Source organism: Vanessa atalanta, chromosome 1 (genome assembly GCF_905147765.1).
Source record: "Vanessa atalanta chromosome 1, ilVanAtal1.2, whole genome shotgun sequence".
Taxonomy (NCBI): domain Eukaryota; kingdom Metazoa; phylum Arthropoda; class Insecta; order Lepidoptera; family Nymphalidae; genus Vanessa; species Vanessa atalanta.
The window spans coordinates 435,781-460,148 of NC_061871.1; the positions used below are offsets into that span (position 1 = coordinate 435,781).

A 24,368-nucleotide genomic window follows, 5' to 3' on the forward strand; every position below is an offset into this window, starting at 1 on the left:
TCAAGTTCTTACTTCATAAAAGTGCGTATTTAAGTTATTTTTGGTAGAACCATTCTTCGTTCCTTTACTATTCAAGTTGCTCATTGGTCATCATTTCTTCGTCTGTGATTAAATATTAAACAAAAAAACAATAATTTAAACACAGAGAGAGCAGGTGAATGCAATACAAACAAAAATTAATAGTTCAACTCTTAATCTTCACAAATTCGATTATAGTTGAATACATCTGTAAATGAACGCCAGGTTACAGTAGCGTTCACTCCGAAACAAAGACCACAAAACATCGACGCCACGCGCATTCGATCCAGGGTTGTCACATAACTTACAAAATGCTTTTTTATATTTATTTTGTGAATACTGTTAGATGATAATAGCAGCGTTGCGTCACTTATGGCATTTTCTATCTGTTAACTGTGTTGTTAACTTAGTGTCTATAGGCAAGATAGTATAAGGCATCTTATGAGGGTTGAAAAAATAAGTAAGCCAGTGTTTTTCAGTGAATGAAGGTGGCAGGTACAGTACTATCGAGCCTAAATGAGCAAGTGAAATTGAAGTGAAGTGAAGTTCACTCGGTGGTAGGGCTTTGTGCAAGCCCGTCTGGGTAGGTACCCACTCATCAGATATTGTATCGCCAAACAGCAGTATTGTTGTGTTCTGGTTTAAAGGGTAAGTGAGCCAGTATAACTACAGGAACAAAGGACATTACATCTTAGTTCCCAAGGTTGGTGGTGCATAGGTGATGGAAGGAATGGTTAATATTTCTTACAGCGCCATTATCTATGGGCGGTGGTGACCACTTATCATCAGGTGGCCCATTTGCTCGTCCACCTACCGATACCATAAAAAAAGAAGTCGTTGTTTCTGATCCTCCACCTGAGCTATCTTCAGTCGTGTCAAATTACCCTCTCATTGGAAATTGATAATGAGGGAACAGAATTTACCAAAGGCTGCGAGATAATTATACTAGCGGATAAACATCTCTTCCGTAGTTAGCTAATTTCTATATTGGCCGCAGTACCTAACCTAAAATCTATCACGAAGCGTTCATTATTTATGTGACGAAATGATTGTTGATATATAAAGAAAAATATCTCATCTGATATCAGTTAACAAAGCGATCGTATTCTGAGACGATTATTTACTTAAGAATTATTTTTTTATTTAATGATATGAATACAACCTTTGTATATTTACTATGCAGTAGGCGGTTTAATACTATCAGATTTTTTAATTCAAAATAAAATGACTCATTCTAATACATTAAATATTTCTAAATTCGAATGAAGTTCTCCCAATATAGTAGTATATTGTAAGGTATACAAAAATTAATTATTTATTATAGTTTTATTGAGTTATTTAAAGTGCTATCTTTAAAACAAGTTCAGTCTCAGGTTTAAATTTATCTGGACTTTAAAACTTTTTGTCTTTGAATAAGTTAATAAATATTTCTATAAATAAATATTGATACTTTTTAAAGATTATAGTTTTAGTAATCGTTTATCGCCAACCCTGCACACAGCATCATAACTCTCTTTAACTGTTCCTATTGAAACAATAGCCGCTCTGTATTTCGCGTTTCATATATTTATGTGTAAATATTTTTAAGCGCCTGAAATCCTGAATCTATTTTATATGAACTTTGAGCTTTTATATACTTTTTACTATGATACTATTATCTGTTATTACTTATACATTTGAATAAACGTCACACCTTAGCTATTTTATATATCTTAGTCAATAAGGGGTTCAAATATGGTCAATTTCACGATGATGTAAATGACATATCAGATGAATCGCTACCACATGTTCATCCATCAAGTGGCATTTAAACATCGTGATGAAATCGGTTGCATAGTCCCTTTGGATTATGAGAGTAAAAAAAACTAAAAAAAATCTTGGTGATAGAGTTTTAGGTTTTAAGTAAGTAGACTCATCAGATATTCTACCGGAATACAGCAATACTAAGTTGTTGTAATCGGGTTCTCAGGTTGAGTGAGCCAGTGTTACTACAGAAACAAGAGGCGTAACATCTTAGTTTCTAATGCCGGTGGCGAAGTAGAAATGTATGGACTTACCATATCCTGGTGGCCCATTTGACAGTATGCCTATAATTGTACTTGAATGGTAATCCTGAGCTTCGGAAATCAAGTTATGTTGCTAGTTTTGGTCGCCCGCCTAAGTTCTCTCGTCTTATAACCGGGTAATTGCCTACTTATAAGTCTCCTTTAAGAATTGTCGCCATAGCCTACGTACAAAAAACATTGCTTTCGACCTACTGTAAATCAGTGTGCTGTGACTATATATTGTCAACTAGCCAGACATTTTAAAAGGTTATGAAATCGATTTCAAATGTATTACGTATCCAATAGATTTGTTGTTATAATCTACATTACGGCAAACCAGTAGCATAACATTTAATAAAATTATATAGAAAGATTTAAAAGTGCTCGTAAAAGCCTACTTGAATAAAATATGTACATTGATTTGATTTGATACATAACTAACAAAAACATCTCTCTCTAAAATATAACAAACTCACAAAAATACATATTTTTTTAATATAAAAAATACTTTTCAAAATAAAAACAAGCTTTTATTGTAATCCTTGAAATAAAACGTATAAAATTTAATACAACATATATTGCCACCGGTTGTATTGTTATTGTTGTTTTGTATTCCAGCGAAATGTCAGCTAAATTGGTTCTATGTATGTGATTTATATTCAATATTTGACCCAGGCATGCTAACAGGCGAGGTTAAATAAAAGCTTTTGAATAGTCACGAATCAACAACAGCACAAGTCAAATTTATCCCATTTAATTTATCCTTGTATTCCAAAACGGTGGCCATCAATAAAGATTAGTTAATAACGCATTACATGAACATATATATAAACACACCATCTATTCCTGCACTATCATAGTCCGAGTGAAAGGCAATCTGACGTGACCGCAGAGAGATCCGAACACGCATGACCCGCAACTGTACGCGCTTTTCGAGGCACGAGCCGCATTAACTCCAGGCTAACCGAGAACTCATTAACATAAACACCCTATACTCGCTTATTTGATCGATCCGACCCCGGATTTTATCCACATTCTAAGCTATAACATCGGAACTGTTCACAATTCATATACACAGTTAGAATAAATAGTAAAGTAAAGCAACAACCTGCATTGGAACAGCGTGGAGTAAGCTCGAAAGCTTTGAGTAAACTTTTCTTCGGAATAGGTGAGAAGGCCCAGCGGTGGAATATTTCCACGCTATTAATTTACAATAAACAGAACTAACTTATTTTAAACTAGCCATTACACGCAACTGCGTCTTTTTGGGAGTTCAATCGGATTTTGTTAACGATTTAATATGTTTAATTTTTTTGCATAAAATCTAGTAAAGGTCCTGTTGAAATCAGCTTAGTCGTTTTTGAGGACAGATTCTTCAGTTTTATTTATTTGTATAGAGATACAATCAAAGTCTAAAAACAACGAAGGTAATATTTTTATTTATAACGCAATGGCATGAAATAATAAAAAAGTTGAATATAATGTTTTTTGCATGAAATTCTCGAGGGAACTTTGAAATAATATCATAAACGAGTCAGCACTCCCGGGGACGGTACGCAATCTTGAATAACTTACGTAACTTGTAAAAACTTGTACTGCCCATTCGGACTTAAGATACGACTTGCGGAATTACTTGGCACGGCAAACGATATAATTTTGTGAATTATTACACGTTTAGATCGTCTATCAAATTTTACGGCTAATTACTTTAAAGTTTTGAATATTTGGAGATTTATGTATTGGATTAATTACAGAGGAAATAAATAATTGAACTGCTTGTAAGCTAAGTTGCACCACATTGCCTACTTAAAATGTCTGCTGTGTCGCGGTCGATATATGGTCAAAAGTTCGATTCTAGTTTTGACATTAATTTTTCACTTTAGTATTTGTTTTCCGCGTATTTGTTGTACATCGTTTTATTATTTGGAATGGTTACTTTTTGTCACGATTTACGGTTATTATTTTTATTTTCGTTTTTATAGTTACCTACATCGTTTTCATCACTAACTAGTTTGCTTTGCTAATACATACAGTGTTAATATAATTAAAAACTAGAAGTGATGACGTGTACAAAAGTAAGAAACAGATTTTAAGCGCGTTTTAAAATTTATGAGGATAGCATGTATTCCTTTGTACTTTTTCTGTATATATTTCTTTGTTAAATATATGTTTTGTTACATTTACATGTATTTAATTTCGTAAGATTTAATATATAAACAGTAAGAGCGTGGAAATGTCTCGCTTTTTGTTAATGCCTTATTTAATTAAGAGTTATTATCCCTTCGCGCTGTTACAATGTACGTCACTACAATGGTGTACGTACACAACACTCAGTAATTTAACTCTAGTTGTATATTAGAAATGTCCTCTGACGTAATGCGTGGTATGTTTCTATTCACCATACTCTACCAAATTAGGATATTTACGCTAAAGCCGCCGAACCGATTTTGATGACATTTTTTATGGAGATAGCTTGAGTACCGGGGAAAGACACAGGCTACATTTTTTAATTCACCCCTTCGGGAGGTTAAAGTGGGGGATGACGAATTGTATTATATATATATAGGTAAAGTTTTATTATATTAGCGCGGGTAAAGTCACAGGTTCGCCTAGTATTTTAAAAATATATAGCTTTGATAACTTTTTAATATACTATAGTATATAAAGTAGTGTGATATCGCCGCTAAATATAATACAGAATACTTACCTAAGTTGTAGTACAAGAGACGAATCACATAAAAGTTTATAATAAAAATTGTTTTCCACTTGGCAATGCAGTTCCCAGCAGTTATTACAAGATTAGGGTAAAGTTTGTGATTGCGACGCACGAGAAGTAGTTAAACTGCAGTTGAGAAAAAACGCTCAGAGTTTTCATCTGGAATCTCACAAACGATTTCCAGATTAAATCCAGAATATTATAGTTTATCGCTGAACTTTGAATTGTACATACTCTACCAAAACAGCCTTTTCTATTTACCTACATGTATGTAATTCTTTTGTACGCGTGTATTCTACTGAACTTCCTCTAAAAGGCTGACCTGATTCTCTGTGTGTTTTTTTGTGTGGATACATTATATTAAATTGAATAAGAATAAAGATAAAGAGCCGAGATGGTGCAGTCCAAAGAACACATAATTTGAAGATTACAGATTCAAACCTATGAGTACACACCATCATATTTTTATGTTTCTCATTTGTTTTTCCGTTCATTTCATGCTCAGCGCTGATGACGTCTGAATTTGTTTCAAAAAATGTATCGCTGCGTGTTCAGTAGTACAATAAGCTTTAACCTTTTTAAGAGATTTGCTTGTGCATAGCAGTGGGTATCTTCTTCACTTCTTAGTAGGGTATAAGCCCCATTTTAGAACCAAATAGCAATTCTTATTATTACTGTTTTCTTTTTTGCAAGCTCATTCAGAGCCAGTGTAACTACATTGACAAGGTTTGCAGCGCATTGGTGATGTGAGGAAACATGAATCATAGTTAAAGAACCTAAGAAGAAGAAAGATAAATTGACAAAAGAAAAACTCGATCCAATTGCTATGAAAATATAATATACGTATAAAAAGTAAGATATTTGATCAATATTATTATGATTCTATTGGAAAATATTCCATCAATTAATTGAATTTTTAACCAACACAACTGGCAATGAATTGAATTATGTATTTTATTATACTGTCTTAATTAAACGCATCATATTCATAATTGGAACTCAATAAAGTCAAAGCTTTTAAGTAAATTCATTTTTAAACATAATGTAATAATAATAATAATAATAATAATAAGCCCCCCAAAATCCAACCTTACGTCCGAGTCGAACACCAGACCACGTGGGGGGCGGACACGCATACATTTGAAACTTATGCGGCAAACAAGGCTATGGTAACCCATCAAACATGGAGCAACATTCAGAGAGATTACGTATAGGGCCGCTACCCGGGGGTCGCCGGGGCACACCTGGAGCCAGTGCTGGGTGTTACAGCATGCGATCCACTGGCGGTGGGGGACTGAGCAGGCGGGTTCCCCCCGAACAAAAGTGCTAATCAAAATTCTGCTGTTAGTTTTAACAGACCAACTGAGGATGTTTCGCAGGGAGCCGCTAGCTCACAACCTGCGACCACCAAGGCTGGTAAACCCAGAGTACGCATGAAGTGGGACAAAGAAGTTAACTTGTTTATTATGCGTACTTATCTTTATATTACAAAATTAGAAACTGATAAAGTTATGTACCCTAAACGGCTATTCGACAAATTTAAAACACAATATCCGGATTGGAATGTAAGTCAACAACGTATCGCAGATCAAAGAAGAGTAATAATTAGAAATAAATTAATAAGTGAAGATGAAATAGCACATCTTAAATCAGAAATTGCTGAACAATTAAGAAGGGAAGCGGATTTAAATAATCAAACAGATACATCGTTGCATTCACCCCATTTACAATCACAACCGTTAATTCAGACACACAATATAGTTACTAGCCCTACAACTTACAATATTACACAATCTGATGCTTCTACACAGACAAATTTAACATCCCTAGTTCACGATACAGAAGTACAATATACTCAATCTACAACCTTAAAAAACCCACAACAAGAAAACATTGAAGAATTAAAGAATCTTTTAGAAACAGCACTGACTAAATTTGAAGGTACTGATCCTAAAACCCGACCAAAATTACCGCGATTAAAAGAGAGTAAATTACTTCATGATCTGATTTACACATTCAATACTCATATACTACCTACCTTTTTTTCATTAGATTCCGACCTACTGCATTTACATACATTAATATATTGTTCAGCTTTAGTAATAATAACAAAACTTGGCTATAAAATTAAGTCAGGAAATATAGAAGATTCAAGCATACAGAAGAAAAAGAGCCATAAGCCAGCTTGGGAACATAGATTAGAAAACGATATAAAAAAGCTTAGAGCAGACATTGGTAGGTTAACTCAATATTTAAAAGGCAATAGATCTAAAAAAGTAGTAGAAAAAGTAGAGATAATATTTAAAAATACCAAATTGCACACTATCCACGAACGAGAAAACAAGAAACCAGAAGAATATATCGACACTCTTAAACAGAAACTATCTTTAAAATCACATAGACTTGCAAGATACAGGAAAGCACTTAATAGAAAACAAGATAATAAATTATATTGTACCAACGAAAAAGCTTTTTACAGGTCATTGAATAGTTGTACCTCGAATAATACAAACAACGAAGAACAAATACCAAATAAAGATGAACTTAAAAACTACTGGGCAGGGATTTGGGAAAAAAGGAGTGACCACAATTTACAGGCAAAATGGATTGAAGAAGAGAATCAGAAGTGGGGTTATATGGAACAGATGGAATTTATAGAATTAAAATTAGATGATTTAACTGTAGTTTTAAAGAAAACGAAAAATTGGAAAGCTGCTGGAATAGACCAGATACATAATTTTTGGTATAAAAAGTTTACGTCATTACATGATATTCTAACAAAAATAATTTCAGACCTAATTAACTGTAGAATTCCACTCCCAAATTTTATAACAACCGGTTTGACCTACATGCTACCAAAAAACCAAAACACCCACGACCCATCACAGTACCGTCCCATAACATGCCTACCAACAATATATAAAATAATCACATCCTGCATTACCAATAAGATAGTCTCACACCTGGAAGCACATAATGTAATGTCAGAGGAACAAAAGGGATGCAGGCGAAACCACAGAGGATGTAAAGAGCAATTAATTATAGATTCAACCATACTAAAACATTCAAATAAATTTAATAGAAATTTGTATGTCACATATATAGATTTCAAAAAAGCCTTTGATAGTGTCCCACATTCATGGTTAGTTCAAATTTTACAAACATATAAGATTCATCCTAATATTATTAAATTTTTGAAAGAGGCCATGTCTAATTGGAGAACCACAATAACTTTAACAACAAAAACATCTAAAATCTGTTGTGACGAAATCCATATTAGAAATGGCATCTTCCAAGGAGACTCTCTCAGTCCTTTGTGGTTTTGCCTCGCCCTAAATCCTCTATCTAGAATACTATCAGATTCTAAATTTGGATACCAATTAACACGTGACATAGCGGTTTCTCATTTGATGTACATGGATGACATAAAACTATTTAGTAAATCTGTGAAAGAAATGAAAGAAATGATAAAAATTACAGCGCAATTTAGTAAAGATATAAATATGAATTTTGGCTTAGATAAATGCAAAACTTTAACTATAAAGAAAGGAAAATTAATTGAGAAAAATTATGAAATTAGTGAGGAAATAAATATATCCGAGATGTTAGAAGGGGACTTATATAAATATTTGGGTATATTTCAAGCTAAGGATATTAATCACTCAAAATTAAAACAAGATCTTACCACTGAGTACATCAAAAGAGTAAACCAGCTGTGCAAAAAACATCTTTATTCGCGAAATCTCATAAAAGCAATAAATACTTTTGCTATTCCGGTCCTAACTTACTCCTTCGGGATAATCAAATGGTCTCAGACAGATATTAAGAATTTAGAAATAAAAACTAGAGTCACGCTAACTAAACATAATTATCACCATCCGAAATCAGCTATAGAAAGATTAACGTTGAAAAGACAATTAGGAGGAAGAGGGGTAGTTGATTTAAAAATTCTTTGGCAAAACCAAATCCATAATATTCAAAAATTTTTCTACAATAAAGCAAATACTAGTAAGATACATGCAGCTATAGTAGAAGTTGATGATAATTTCACACCGTTAAACCTAAAAAATAATAATAAAGAGTTTAAAACTATCCAAGAACAAATAAATGAAAAAATTAAAGATTGGAGAAGAAAAGAACTACATGGTAGGCATATCCACGATCTAGAGCAAAATTTCATAGATTTAGATGCGTCAAATAAATGGTTACAAAAAGGTTACCTCTTCCCCGAAACAGAAGGTTTTCTAATTGCTATTCAAGACCAGGTTATCAATACAAGAAATTATAAAAAATATATACTTAAAGAATCAATAGAATCAGATTTATGTCGAAAATGTCACAGAATGCCAGAAAATATACAACATATTACAGGAGCTTGCCCTACTCTAGTTCAAACAGATTACACCCATCGCCACAACCAAATAGTTCACTACATACATCAAAAACTTGCACACAAATATAACCTCACAAATACTCCACTAAAACCATACTATGAATATCAACCCAACCCCGTTTTAGAAAATGAAGAAATAAAAATATATTATGATAGAGCAATTCTTACAGATAAAAAGATTCATTACAATAGACCGGATATAACTTTAGTTAACAAATCATCTAAAATAGCTTACTTAATTGACGTTTCTGTTCCAAACACACATAACTTATTAAAAACTATTACGGAAAAGATCAATAAATATACAGAATTAAAAGAAGAAATAATAAGAATCTGGAATTTAAATAAGGTTTTTATTATCCCTATCGTGCTTTCCACTACCGGAGTCATACCTAAACACTTACACCAAAGTTTAAAAATTCTTGATTTACCACCTCTCACATACATCACCATGCAAAAAGCTGCTATTTTAAATACTTGTCGAATAGTACGTAAGTTTTTAGAATCTGATAATGAGCTGACTGACTGTACTGACTGACTTTTTCACTCCCCAGATACACTTGGTCATTGACCCGTGTGATTGGAATATTTGCCCCATTATTTGGGAGATAATTAGTCCAAGAAGAATGATAATAATAATCTTTATTGGCTGAATAAATTACACTACTACAGACACAAAATGTATAGTAATTAAAACAGAACAAAAAGACACTTATTCTATGTAATACAAAAATTATACACAAAACAAAAAATGAGAAACAAAAGAGAAAAAAAAAAATAAATAACAAATAAATAAAAATAACTTAGAAAAGAAATAGTAGTAGGTATGTATAAGTGCGCAGCAGTGTAATTCAGCCAAAAGGAGACCACTCAGTATACGTAGAAACATGTTAGCTTCTACACTGATTTTCAGTGGCCTCCTAATGTCATTACTGACACCTACACTAGCGTAATATAAATAATATAAAATCTATTTATAAGTTAATTCTCTGTATATTTTATATTCTCTACAAAAATATTTCAACAGAACATAGAACAACAGTAAATTTGCCACTGCTGGGCTTAGTCCAGGAAATTGAGTTGTATGTCCCCGCGTCTATACCCGTTTTTAAGGACCACTCAGTATTTTCGGCGATATACGATTATAATATTTATAAAAGAAACAGACAGTTAATACAGAAAATGTCTCTACGATTGCGTCATCGTATTAAGCTACATACTACGATTAATATTGAATCTGTCCCAAAATAGCATGGTTCAATACTTGCAGTCCGTCCTAGATATTTCGCAGAGTAGTATAATTCGTGTGCTAAGTTCTATGGAAATCGGATTATTGGGATCTCGAGAGCCTGGTGCTCAACATCTTGTTGAGAAATATCAATAGTTAATGTCTACATGTAGTTAGATAGTATAAAATGTTTTGGTATACTAAAAACTTTGACCATAAAAACATTGTACCAACAACGACACTGTAACAGTTCTATAAAGTATAAATTAAAAAAAAAAAAGAATTGTCGTGAACATCTTAAGTACTATGCTATGAGCTTGGCTCACCCGCATTGAAGACGAATAAATGTCTCAGGAGAACCAGCTCTACACCAAATCCACTTTACCGTGTCTTCCAAAATCACAAATATCTTCCCAGAAGAATGAGAGACTCTCAAAATGGAGGATATTCTCATTACAGGCTTGGTTAACTCTGTTATTCTGGTAAGTACTACACAATTGAGCACATTTACATTTGGTCTTTGTGGACCATAGCCAATGAGAATTACAAAAAGTGATAACTTCATCGGCCCACGCTACTCTTCCTCCAGATGTTTTATCAAAATTGACAATAAAACCTCATGAATAACTGACTTGTATCAACGCAATCTATGATTTTCCTACAATTCATCCTTTTAATAATCAAGCATAAAATCTAAAGCTGAAGCTTTAAATTAACACAATGAAACAATTGTAGTCTGATCAAGCACTTTAAAGTGCTTAATAATGTTATCGATACGTTATTTACAATCACAGCTGTTATCTTGAGTAAATCACTAATGAGTTGCTACATTCACAGCAGCCGGCAAATCAGTACGGCTGGCGAATGTTTGAAATGCAAATAGCACGTTATATCTGCTTGCATTAAAGCGGCTCTCGGTGTTAATTCGACAATCTGTGTTCAGTTCTACTCGTACTATTACGATCTATCTATACTGAAAGAGCTCCGGTTATTGGGTTCGTACATAAATTAAAGGCTTTGTGGTATTATTTGATAACATATTGTTAGTGAATATTCTTTGTTATCCGTTTAAATATTAAAAGAATAAAGGCTAGTTATGTTTTAGTATGTATGTATCTTCGTAATTTCTCATTACCTCACGAGAGTGAAGAAAGTATGAGGTAATTTTATTTTAAGCCAGCTGTAGCCCACGGCTTTGCTCGCGTGGAAGATGATTATATTACAGATTGATTCAAAATATTACGTTAATTTAAGATCTCTTTGTTTACCACATTTGTGGTTTGACTTGTCTAGAATCACCAGACTGCTCGCAGAGCTCACTCTCGAACGCCTGTTCGACCTGTTCATGCGAAAAATAGTCTTCTCTTAGATCAACTCCGACCATTTTAAAGGTCTTGTGCTTTATTAATTGTCATGGCGAAGTCAACTTCAAGCACGAACTGTACTCTCGTGATTCAAAGAGGTATTCTGAAGGTATCAAAGATTTTCGGGGAACATACACCGTTTTCCTTTAGCAAATCGAGTGATAACTGTAGCCTGTATGACATTACGATGGAGTTTCTTTACTATTATTCTGGTGCCGTTGAACAATTTTGGAGGTCTTTAACTCGTGAGTATCATTATAGAAGCGCCAATCTTCGAACTTAAAAAATGACGGACTTCCCGAATAACCTACATATATGAGAAATGTCAATATATGTAGGCTACCCCTATTTCACCCCTTAAGGATAGAATGGCCAGAAATGCTTAAATACATATCTACTAATTTTTAATCAGTAGCTCAAAAATTAAGATACATACTTCGGACTTAAAAAATGACGCACTTCAATACAAACTCTCAACCCCTATTTTACCCCCTAAGGGATATGAATTCCAAAATTCCTTCCTTAGTAAGTGTTTTCTCAATATACCCAACTGACCAAATTTCATGGCCCTAACTTTAATAGTTTACGCTCGGCGAAGATGAATCAGTCAGTCAGTCAGGGCATGTTATTTTATAATTATAGATATGATTACTTATTAATTTTGTTAAAATGTAAAACATCCGTGAGAATTCCAAACAGAAACTAAGAACCTGTCTTAACCTGAAAATCAATCAATATGTAACAAAAAATAGTCTAAGCTAGATTATTGAAAACTTTTAATTCATAGAAAATTAACAAGGCATATCTTACAAAATATTAAAAAATACAAAATAATCCCTAATATTACTTCATTTAATTTCTGGGTGGAATATAATTCTCGCTTGATAAGAGTCTCTATTTCCCAGGTGGAGAGGGCCAGGAGCACGGGCCCGTGTTTTTGATGGAGCCGCCATCGAGGCTGGTATTCTCCAACAGCACGGGCGCCAGAGTATCTTGTGCCGCTCACGGCTTCCCTACGCCCCAGCTCGCTTGGCAGCAGCCTGATGGGGCACAACTAGAGGACGTTCCTGGACTAAGGTAAGTTTTTTGATACGTGCTTATGTAACAAGCGTAAGCGTTTATAATTATGTCCGGCAATAGCATATTTCGTATGCAACATTATTTTTTCTTTCATAATATTTCGTTCTCGTAACGTTCACTGAACGAATGTTTCATTCGTGCATTCATATTAGTTGCACTAAAACAGTAAACACATAAAAAGTAAAATAGGAAACGTTCACACATTGTCTTTCCGGCGACGCACCTGCAACCCCCTAGTGTTGCAGATGTCCATGGGCGGTGGTAATCACTTTCCATCAGGTGAGCCTCCTGCTCGTTTGCCACCTATAACATAAAAAAACATTTACCATTAATTCATAAAAAAAAAACTTATGTCAGTAACTATAAAAACAGTAATTGTATTTATAGAGATACATATAATACCGATATTATCGCCCAATCTCCCGATACAAGGTAATATTTTTAAAGAAAAGCAATACTGATTACGAGGAGTACAATCTTTAAAGTAAACATATTTAAAAACACTAAAATCCCTCAAAATCAAACATGAAAAAGAGACGGCTATATTATAGGTAATATAGCCGTCTCTTTTTCAATAAAATTAATACATTGAATCTATGATGATATCAAAACACATTGAACTAAATTATATTATTATACTCAATAATATCATCTTATGTTGGGTCTGTATGGGTGTTTCTGAAGGGCAAGATTTCGTGAAAGGTTAATTGATGGGGTCTAAAAATTTGCTATTCCTTCACTTTTGATGCTGGTCCTCTTCACCGCTGTTCCAATAGGATGGAGTCTTTATTTATTGAAAAAGTTACACCATCAACTTATCGCTAAGCACTTAAAATTAATAACTGATGTGTCTTTAGTTGACTAAGTCTCGGTGGCGGTGCAGCTACACGTGCAGCTACACGTGCCGAAATTTATACGTGTTTTGAAAGTGGGTTAGGCGACCGCATGCCTACCGCGTTATTTTAAGTTAACTATTTTTTTTAAATAATTACTCCGATAGAAGTCGATCTTCTTGAGAAGGGTATCCTCGGGCAGATCTTTGTTTTGTTCTATTTCTCTTGAAGATTCAACTCATCTCTTCAGAGATACACAGCGGCAAAATCTATGTTTTCCTGGTCGGGAACTCTTTCGTCTGGAAAGCTGCCTATACTTATCCTGGTTCAACACACTATCGCGAATAATTTAAACCTTTTTTTTACAATAATTGGCATGAAATTCGAATTTTAATGATTTTTTACACGTAACCAATATAGTTGTGATCGCTACTAGGCGAGTACTTAAGTGAATATCCTAAATTTATCGGATGTATTTCTGCTTGGAGTAAGCCAACCCAACCCGCGCTAAAGCAGTATGACGGATAAACTCCAAATATATATATGACTTTAGTATACCTTGTTAATCTAATAAATAATTCTTTATTGCATTTGTAAGTACATTCATTTATTTTTTACATCGACTGCAAGTAAATTGTGTAATGCTAGGAGCATTGGTTTGAAAATGTAAAAGAATTAACTAATCGAGATAAACCCAGTGTAGATTTACACAAGATCAGACTTAAAGCTTTGAAGCCGGAGGTACGATTAGTTTTCTTTTCAGCAGATCGGGATCAGCACCGGATAAAGATTTCCAATAAGAGTAAATTGGTATAATCACTGGCGGCGCTATTTCTCTTAAATCTGCTAAAGTTAAACCAATCAGATTTTAGATTTTAAATATAACCGTGTTATTATAAAAATACTCTTTTGCTTAGCAATGTTTACTAAAACGACTTGCGTACTATTATCCCCTACAAATAGGTGACATAGTGCTACGAAGGGGATGACATTCTTTTTTTACCTTTGTGTCGTTGCGGCGGAATGACAAATAGGTCATCTCATCATCAGCTCATCATCATCGGTACTGACATGCCTCATATCATGAATACGTCACCGAACTTGGGAACTCAGATATCATGATCCTTGTGCCTGTAGTACTGGTTTAGACACCCTTCAAACCGAAACACTCAAACCGGACTTAGACAAAGGCGTACCCTAAAGCATTTTGGCATTAAACCTTTGACCGTGACAAGAGTAATATTCCAATTTCAAATTTGTGTGTAACTCTTTATTTATAGCGTTCCCGATGCAAGGCCTCGTTTAAATGTTTATTGTAACATGAATCTCGTATACTAAGGACTCAACCGTAATGCTGAATCTACACCAGTATTGTGTGTTTTGTTACAGAGTTGTAACCTTTAACTATGACTATTATCGCCTTAAATATTGGTGTCAATAAAAATTTCAAGCCCAGTTAATTTTTTTTATTATCCTCGTCAGATTCGCAATTATTGGTGATACTTTTGAAGATATTTATATTTGAGTGTACGCACGCCATATTGTTAAATATTAAAAAGCCTACCTTAGATAACTTATAATGTTCAAGCAGGAATATGAGCAGAATCAAAATATACGTTATATTGAAATAAAACTAGTTTTTAACGGATTTAATCGCGTATATTAATTATTTTAACATCCCGACGTTTCGAGCACTTTGCAGTGTTCGTGGTCACGATTAAATCCGTTAAAAACTAGTATACGCGATTAAATCCGTTAAAAACTAGTTTTATTTCAATGTGTAATAATCGCGAAAATCTAAGACAACATTATACGTTATATTTTTACTAGCCTTGTATCCTCCCTGGAGTTCAAACTCAATTTTACCGTTATGTGGTTTGATGGCGCATTGGTGATATAGGGAATGGTAATATTTCTTGCAGCGCCATGGTCTATGGGCGATGGTGATCACTTGCCATCAGGTGATCAATTTGCTCGTCTGCCTACCTATATCATAAAAAAAATATATATATTATGTATTTTATGTCCATACTCATCACTCGTTACATGGCATACTCGCAATCCGCCCTAATAAATAAATAAATGTACATATAAATATAAATTACAGTACAAGCACGTGGAAGCCAGATATGTTTCGTTTCACGAGACGCGAGAAACGAAGTCGTTGTTCTTTATTCAAATATTATATCAAAATATATTATTCATCTTACAAAACAAGGCCTCTGTTTGATGTTTATGAATTTAATAAATAAACGAACGATAAGGATGTCAGGTTTAAGTACAATGTTAAAGAAATAAGCTCCACAAAGTAATATTATATTGATTAAAAATCGAGATATTAGTCGATGGAAAACGTAAACGTTAACCGAAGCGGGCTATGGTTTTTTTTTATGGCATTGGTTTGCGGACGAGCATATGGGCCACCTGATGGTAAGTGGTCACCACTGCCCATAGACAAATGCGCTGTAAGAAATATTAACCATTCCTTACATCACCTATGCGCCACCAACCTTAGGAACTAAGATGTTACGTCCCTTGTGCCTGTGATTACACTGGCTCACTCACCCTTCTAACCGGAACACAACAATACAGTATAATGTTATTTGGCGGTAGAATATCTGATGAGTGGGTGGTACCTATCCAGACGGGCTTGTACAAAGCCCTACCACCAAGTACACTTACCATCCGACGGCGCATTTGCTAGTCTATCTAACAGTTTTATAAAATAACAATCTGTTTAAGTTGCCGCACTTGCATAATTTGTCACGTAACGTAACCCGAGACCGAGATCGCGTGTCGAGCGCAGCGCTTCCAACGATAACATTGCTAAAATATCATCAATTTTATCGGTGTTTGAGAAACGCAAGTTTATCGGAGAGTTAGTTAGATGGAAACAAAGAAAACTTCATTTGAAACTGAAAATCTTATAGAATCAAATCTATATTTAGATTAGATATAAAAACCAAGAAAGAATATCCGGTAATATATTCTCGATTCTCATCATTCTATCGCCATATATTTTTTTTAATGAATCCAATGTATTATATTGTTCTTAAAATGTTTATTTATCAAAAATAATTACTGACGTGTGTTCGACAATCAAGCTACAAGATTTACTTTCGTTCGTATGGACACGTGTGATCGATTCTAGTTGCTCATAAAGTAAGCATTAACTTCATTAAATAGTATTCTAAAATTGTGTTTTTATTATTTTACAATAAATAATACCTTCTCTGTTCGAAAAAGAGCCGACATAGCCCAGTGGTTAGAACGCGTGCATCTTAACCGATGATTGCGGGTTCAAACCCAGGCAAGCACCACTGAATTTTCATGTCCTTAATTTGTGTTTATAATTCATCTCGTGCTCGGCAGTGAAGAAAAACATCGTGAGGAAACATGGATGTATCTAATTTCAACTAAATTCTGCCACATGTGTATCCATCAACCCTCATTGGAGCAGCGTGGTGGAATATGTTCCAAACGTTCTCAAAGGGAGAGAAGACTTTAGTCCAACAGTGAGAAATTTACAGGTTGTTAATGTAATGTTAAATACATAGTTCATTTACAATAAACAAGCAAAGTACATTCGAAACACATCAAAACTGGTTGCTCTTAAACGAAAAATTCATGGCTTACTGTTTGATAAATGTTATTATTCTGTCAAGGAATTCCTAGTCACCTTAGCATGAACATTCTATGTGATGGATTTTTGATACTGGTCTTATTCGTTCCTGCAATAAGTTACTTATTAAACTATTAAAGTTATCTAATCTTTTTTGTATATTATATTTTGTATTATATTATTGTACGCTATTGTAAATCAGGACATTAACATTTTGAAAATCAAATTATATGAATATTTACCTTATTGTAACTTTCTGTCCACAACAAATATGTTTGATTTTGATTTTAAATCGAGCTATTTCAAAATTGTCAATCAAAATTGTATTAATAATCTCATTAATATAACGATAAAATCAACTTGATGTTGAAATAATGATTCATTAAAACCTTTTTTCGTTTAACTAATTTCGTTGCTAACAGAATTAAAATAAATAACAGTAGAATTAAAACATCGCGATAATACAGAGAATAGATCTAATACTAAATAGAAAAACGAAGTAGAAAGTATTATATTTCCTGCAAAATATGGAAAATATTTGTAAAAACTTTTTCAGGAAGACATGGATTGAGATTCTTGTTTAGGTATTCTTCTAAACTTTTCGCGAAGCCCTATAATCCACATTTTTTCAGAGAACATTTGCCTTTATTTTAATGCTCAAAATTTTAATGCTCTAATTTAGTTTTCAGCTTAAGCCGCTTAAAATTTAAATTTTTTCTTGTATATCTCAATATTAATCCCATCATTTGATGTTACTCATGTTGATTAGTATACATTTTTCTCCCCTATAAAAATATTTATACTTCATTTTATCTTTAACAAAAAATATACTGTGACAAATGAACGGACAGACACAAGATTGATAAAGGTTTCGGGCTTTCGTCGGATCAACGAATGTAGTAAAAACACTCGTTAACTGTAAACCTATTTATTTAAAGTATTATATGAGGGAAGAACGAATAAGAACTTAGAAGATTAAAACCGAACGAAGAGCGATCGCTACGAAAGAAAGAAGATATGACATAATTGTATAATTAATGATATTTTAAATAAGCTATTACGATTTAAAAAATATCACTTTTTATTTTGGGAACAATTACTAGTCAACTAACTAACTAGCACAAAACATATACTAAAATTTACAAGTGTGTCTACAAACGCAGGTGTAATATCCATCCAGTAACTCTGTAATTGTAAATTAAGCACATGAATGCACAATGCAAATTAAGCACATGATAAATCAGAAGTGTTCGCCCCGAGCAAATTGCAATTGATTTCGCAGTCTTCGGTTAATGTTTCCGTGATCTAACAGTGGTAACCCAGTGGGGTTATCTCGGCTTTATTATTCGGGTGGGTAATGTACTAGATAGAAGTTACCTATCTTTGCAGCGTGATAATGCAACCAAGTATTTTGAACGATGAGCGAAACGTCACTACCAAGAATGTTGATTCGGAATTCCGAAAGCAATCCCGACTTCCGTACCCTCAAACGAGACTTTACAAAAGTTATCGCCTAGCAAAGATGGTTATCCTTAAAATTATACGCTCTCATCGCAAAGCGAAGATTTCGCGAGATGGAAGCCGCCATGAAATATGTATAAGACATTTTGAATAGTTCTATCTTTGAGAACGATGAAATGTGCTATGGAAAGAATCGAGTAGAAGTTTTACAGGACGTCTATATAGTATGATAATATTTCAATTACTAAAAACAAAAAAAACACGTAAATATTTATTTTAAAACAGAATTTATAGAAAAAGGTGGTCTTATTGGTAAAAGATTGGTATTTTCCAGATAGTGAAGAAATATAATGTAATAGTAATAAATTTCGTCTACTCCTGTTGAGTAAAAGTAAACCTATTCCACGATCCCGCTCCAATTTTGGTTTGTTTAAGCAAAGTCTGAAGGTGACCATTATCAACGGACTCCCATTTTCTCGCATGCCTCCCTTAAATAAACAAATAAAGTGGCATTTATTTACTTGTGACAAATACTAAAAGATATTTGAACAAGATTACAAACCAGTGCTCGATTTAAATAGCCGTTATTTGTTCAATTTAAACCACTTTTCCCCGTATCTTTAACGGAGTCTCAAGAGGAATGCTGGGATCGAACTGTCTGTTTGAAATTGTTCTCGTTTGTGCAGGGCCAGGTGTGCGGAACCAATTTTATTAAAGCGTTTACTCGCTCAGCCGCCGGGGAACAATAGTAAAAAAAATATTTGCGGTAACGGAAAAAAGGATTCATTTGTTTGACTAAAGTTTTTTTGATGGCTTATCTGTTTGGTAAGACTATATGTCATAAAGGTATTTATACGGAAAGTGGTTAAATCGTGGTAATGATTTGAGCAGATCTTCTTTATGGATATCAACCACTTCTCAGCTTTATCAGAAATGACATAGCAGGCGATGACAATTAGTCTCAAATTTCGATCAATTTTCTTGCGATATCGAAGGTAAGTCAGTTAATATTAGGTGGAATACGTGACTATATAAGCCTGATAATGCTATTTTGTTAGTCAAAATAAAAAATAATAACTAAACAAGACATTTATTTATCTACCAATAAATTACCTATTTATATTAAAGACAAAAAACAAAATATAAATATGAATTCTACTATCAGCAGAGACAATAAGATATTGTATTGTTAAATTTTTGATTGTTTTGCAGTAATAGTATTCAGGTTTCAAATGTTTCATCTGCAAATGATAATGCGGAAAAAATTGGAAAATCAAAATTTAATATTAACCTTGAGAGTTAAAGTGCCATAATTGACTTTCCTGAAAATATACTGGAATTATTATATATAATTATTGATGTTACTGTATTTAAAGAGAATTGTTATCACCCCAGTTTGTTTGTTTAATTTAATACTTAAATTACAGTCAACGAAGCGAAGAACGATGAACTACAAATCAATAAGAAACAAGTGTCCACTTTCCTTTTTAATTAGAATTTAATATCATTCCTTAATAGAACGATTGTACAATCAATGATAAGATTATTGTAGTCTTTGACCGCCTTGTTGATCTAGCTAGTGTGATCTGCAGATCGTATCATGGTATTCTGTAAAATAAATATTAAATACCAGTAAAGACTTAAATCGGTTTTTTACATCTAAATATAGTTCTCATATCGATTGAGCTTCAGGGAAACTAGGAAATTCTAGTACTTTGTATGTCCGACGTGAAGCTCACACATAGGAAGTTGCATTAAACGGTTGCAATATGTTTGAGTGTGTGTGTGTGAAGGGTGAGCGAGTGAATGTTATTAAAGACAAGGATGTCTTACGACGCACGTTGAGCGCATTGGCAAAGAACTTTGTAATTTCTCACGCATTGTCATCGTCTGCAGCAAAGGGCACTTACGTGTCCGTTTAACAACTTCATGTATAATTCATACAGTTTCTACTGGAAGTCGTTGTTGAAATGCTATTGCTAGTCAATGTTCACCGTAAAAATTAACAGTAATATTCAAACGGTTTACTAGTAAGTAAGCATCGTTTGGTGATTAAATTACACGAATCTTAACCATAGATGACGCATTCAAATCTCTGCAAGAAAAGTTTTAGTTCATGTTCAGTGCTTTTTTGTAATTTATGTTTATAATAATTTCGTGATAAACATTTAGAGGAAACTTGCAAATATTTGTTGCACAAACCGCATTTGAGCGGTGCAGTTGTATATGCCCTAAGCCTTTTTCTCAAATTTAGAGTCCTTGTTGGACATTTCCAAGTTGCTACTTGTACAAAACTCCAGTGCGCTGTATAATTCTCGTATGTCTCGTAGAACTTCATCGGCTCAGGATGATTACCTCACAAAAATTTTGAAAAATTAATATAAAAAAACAAATTAGGCTTATGAAAACTTACTTGTTTTATCAAGGGCCTAGAATTGAATCTTTGATTTTCGTTTGAAATCCATAATATATCCTATTCTGACAAAGCCTCTGAACAATCTATTTACTAATGTTTGATTCTTTGATTGTTTTGTTAATTTTATGACTTTCCTATAATTAATAAAATATTTACCGAATTATTGTAACCCTTAAGCAACACAAAATGTTCAAAATCCAAATTCTCAAATTGTTATAAAACGTTTCAGGAAACAATTAGTTCCAAAAAAATTGCATACAATTACTCAAAATAATTTAAACATCGAACCTATTTCTAAAAAAATTACATTCAATAAAAAAGCTACTATTTCAACCGTTTTTATAAAAAATCCGATTTATTCCACTAAAGCAATAAATTGCTGTGCAAAGCTATTACATGCAACAATATATGCAAACAGTGTTAAGTCAAATGTTTTAATAATTTGCCTGTATTCCGTGCAGAGTATGTCGGCCAGTGGTTTTGACGCATTTGCTTACGTTGACCCGTTGGGAACTAATTGCCAACCACACATACACGCAGCGATATAACGCAGACAGATGACACTGATGTTTAGTTAAAAAATTGAACAGATCGTTAAAAATGTGTAGATTATATTGTCGTGATTTGTTAACTTAATAGGCAATTGTTGGCAATTGTAATATGCAATTGTTTTTGCTAATACCGACCAGTGGATGGAAGTCGAGATGGATCAGTGAATAAAACACGTCTTGACCATTCTAATACTGGTAATCAAGAAACAATCCAAACAAAGCAAAACTGTCAAATAACGAGAAGAAGACAAACCAAAAACTTTGACTTGGTGTTGGCTAGTATTGCGGATTGCTATACTTAGTATTGTCGTGCTCTAGTTTGAAGGGTGTTTGAAACAGTTTAACTACAAACACTACGTCTTAGCTTCTAAGATGAGGCTACTAATGGTGATGTAAGGAGTAATTAATTTCTTACAAAACTATTGTCTATGTGCAGTGGCGATCACTTACCGTCAGGTGGTTAATTTAACTGCCTAAATATATTATAAGAAAAGTCAGACATATTAACATATCAACCTCCAACAAGCAACAGGATTCACCAAATCTACGATCAAAACGTCTGTGTCAAATCATCAGACAAAATAAAACTAATACAGGCAAGCACTAATGAGTACTCGTTTGCTTAGGGTTAACATAGATAAAATATCCGCATGTTTCGAATACTTTTCTTTCCCATAAGTATCCACCAATTCACACGAGAAAGAGAAGTGGGATCCGCTCCAAGCTTACTTATTTTAAAAGATAGATTCTTTTTTACATAAACAAAGAAGCAATAGACAGTGCACAACAAAACTAAATCCTATGTCTATTGTTTTTACGCTTGTTTATGAAGGTACTTTCATTTTTTATTTGAGGGCATTATTATTGTTTAGGGAACAAAGTGTATATCAAAATATTGTGAAGAAGAAAAAGAATATTAAGGACAAGAATATGTTACAATTTAAAAAAAATCCCCTCTATATGTATACAAAAATCAGACAAAGTATACATTACATTAAAGAGAAAAGAAGAGATTAGAGAAACAATGACTGCAATCGTGTCCTCAATAGGTTCCAAGTTTCCAAGTTTGGTTCCAAAACCCAACGCTGATTTTAAATGGTACCGTTTGTGTGCTGTGAGGATCTGTGACAATCTGTCTGTGTGACGTCAAACTTATTGTAGCTTTTTAAAAGCTTGATAAGCCTATACCAAAGTATAGACACGTAGAGTAATTTGTGATAGTAAATGTATAAGAAATCAAAACGTAGTTTATTGTTAGTAGGCTCGTACAAGTCCTTGAAGCTATGACAGATTCGTAATGAAAATTCAACCTAAACGAACTGGCCTGAAACTCTTAATTAGTCTTACTGACAATTTTAATATGAAATTTTATAAACATCGATCAACAAAAGCCCCACCCAATATTGTGAAAGTCTACATTCATGCAGTAACTCTCATCATACAACAATTCATCTTAATCAAGTATATTGTGTTTGATGATAACGTGTTCACATTAACAGACCCCAGTTTACGGGGCTTACGGGGCTTATGTGGCTTTTGGAAATAGCTGCGGCTGAAACATAGCCCCTATTGTGTGCCCCATAAGTGATATTTATTTGGTCAGCTTGATTTTGCATGGTTCGAATGTAAACTTGATTATAAGCGACAAATACGAAGGCTAATTGTGTAGACACTATTACTGGCGCAGTTTAGACATATGTCACGTTAATGTTAAATAATTGTGATTCAAAATTCGTTATTAACTTAAAAATTATTTATAGTTTTAATTACTAAAAGCCTCATTTGATTAAAGTTTGGCAATTACCGAATTTATTTTCTTTCATATTTATAACAAACAGGCCTAATAGAATCAACGTTGTGAGGAAGGTCTTGAGTATGGATGCGGATGAATATAGAGGTAGGGACGACCAAAAAACGATGGTTGGATTGTGTGAAAGACGATATGGTTAGAAAGAATGGTACTTGTGAGATGAAGTCCGATAGAGAAGAAGAAGAAGAAGAAGACATGCTGCGCCGATCCCAAGTAAAATTGGGATAAGGGCAGGAGGATGAGTTATAATAGAGACAAATAAAAGCAATAACGTATACAACTAAATGTAATATCTAGTCGTAACTTTCACGTCATGGGTCATGACTTTACTGTTACCAATCGCATTTATAATAAATTTAATTGTAAGAAGTAAATAATATATTTAATTGTATGAACCCGAACAGCTAAAATGTTACATTTTTTCCCTAACTAACTAGTCGCTCGCTTAAAAGGTTCGCTTTTATCTTTTACAATTAATAAACTTAAGTTAAAAAAACAATGAATTAGACTTATACCCCAAAACTCATTTACAAAATTTACGGGGACTTAGTGTGCGTTGATTTACATGCAGATTACAAAAAATAATAATTGTTTGTTTACCTCATAATATTCAATTAATTGAAAAGAGCAATATTTCGAGTTTATATATAGTTCTTCTCGGTAGAATCTACATTAGAACCGACTGTAGGTTTACAATAAAAATTGTAAGACATCGATCAAGGTTTTAAAAGTCTACTCAATAAAGTATATTTAATGCTTGCTCTTTTATCGTTGGTTTTTATGTAGGTAGGCTAACATGCATATGGGCCACCCGATGGTAAGTGGTCACCA

General features: G+C 33.4%; 1 protein-coding gene across 1 annotated transcript in view; it reads left to right on the forward strand.

Moving 5' to 3' along the window:
* LOC125066862 (Down syndrome cell adhesion molecule-like protein Dscam2) overlaps nucleotides 1-24,368 on the forward strand; it is a 196,075-nt gene that overhangs the window by 9,148 nt on the left and 162,559 nt on the right. The window contains 1 exon segment of the mRNA XM_047675163.1: nucleotides 12,670-12,841. Within this exon segment, the coding sequence (XP_047531119.1) occupies nucleotides 12,670-12,841 (172 nt within the window).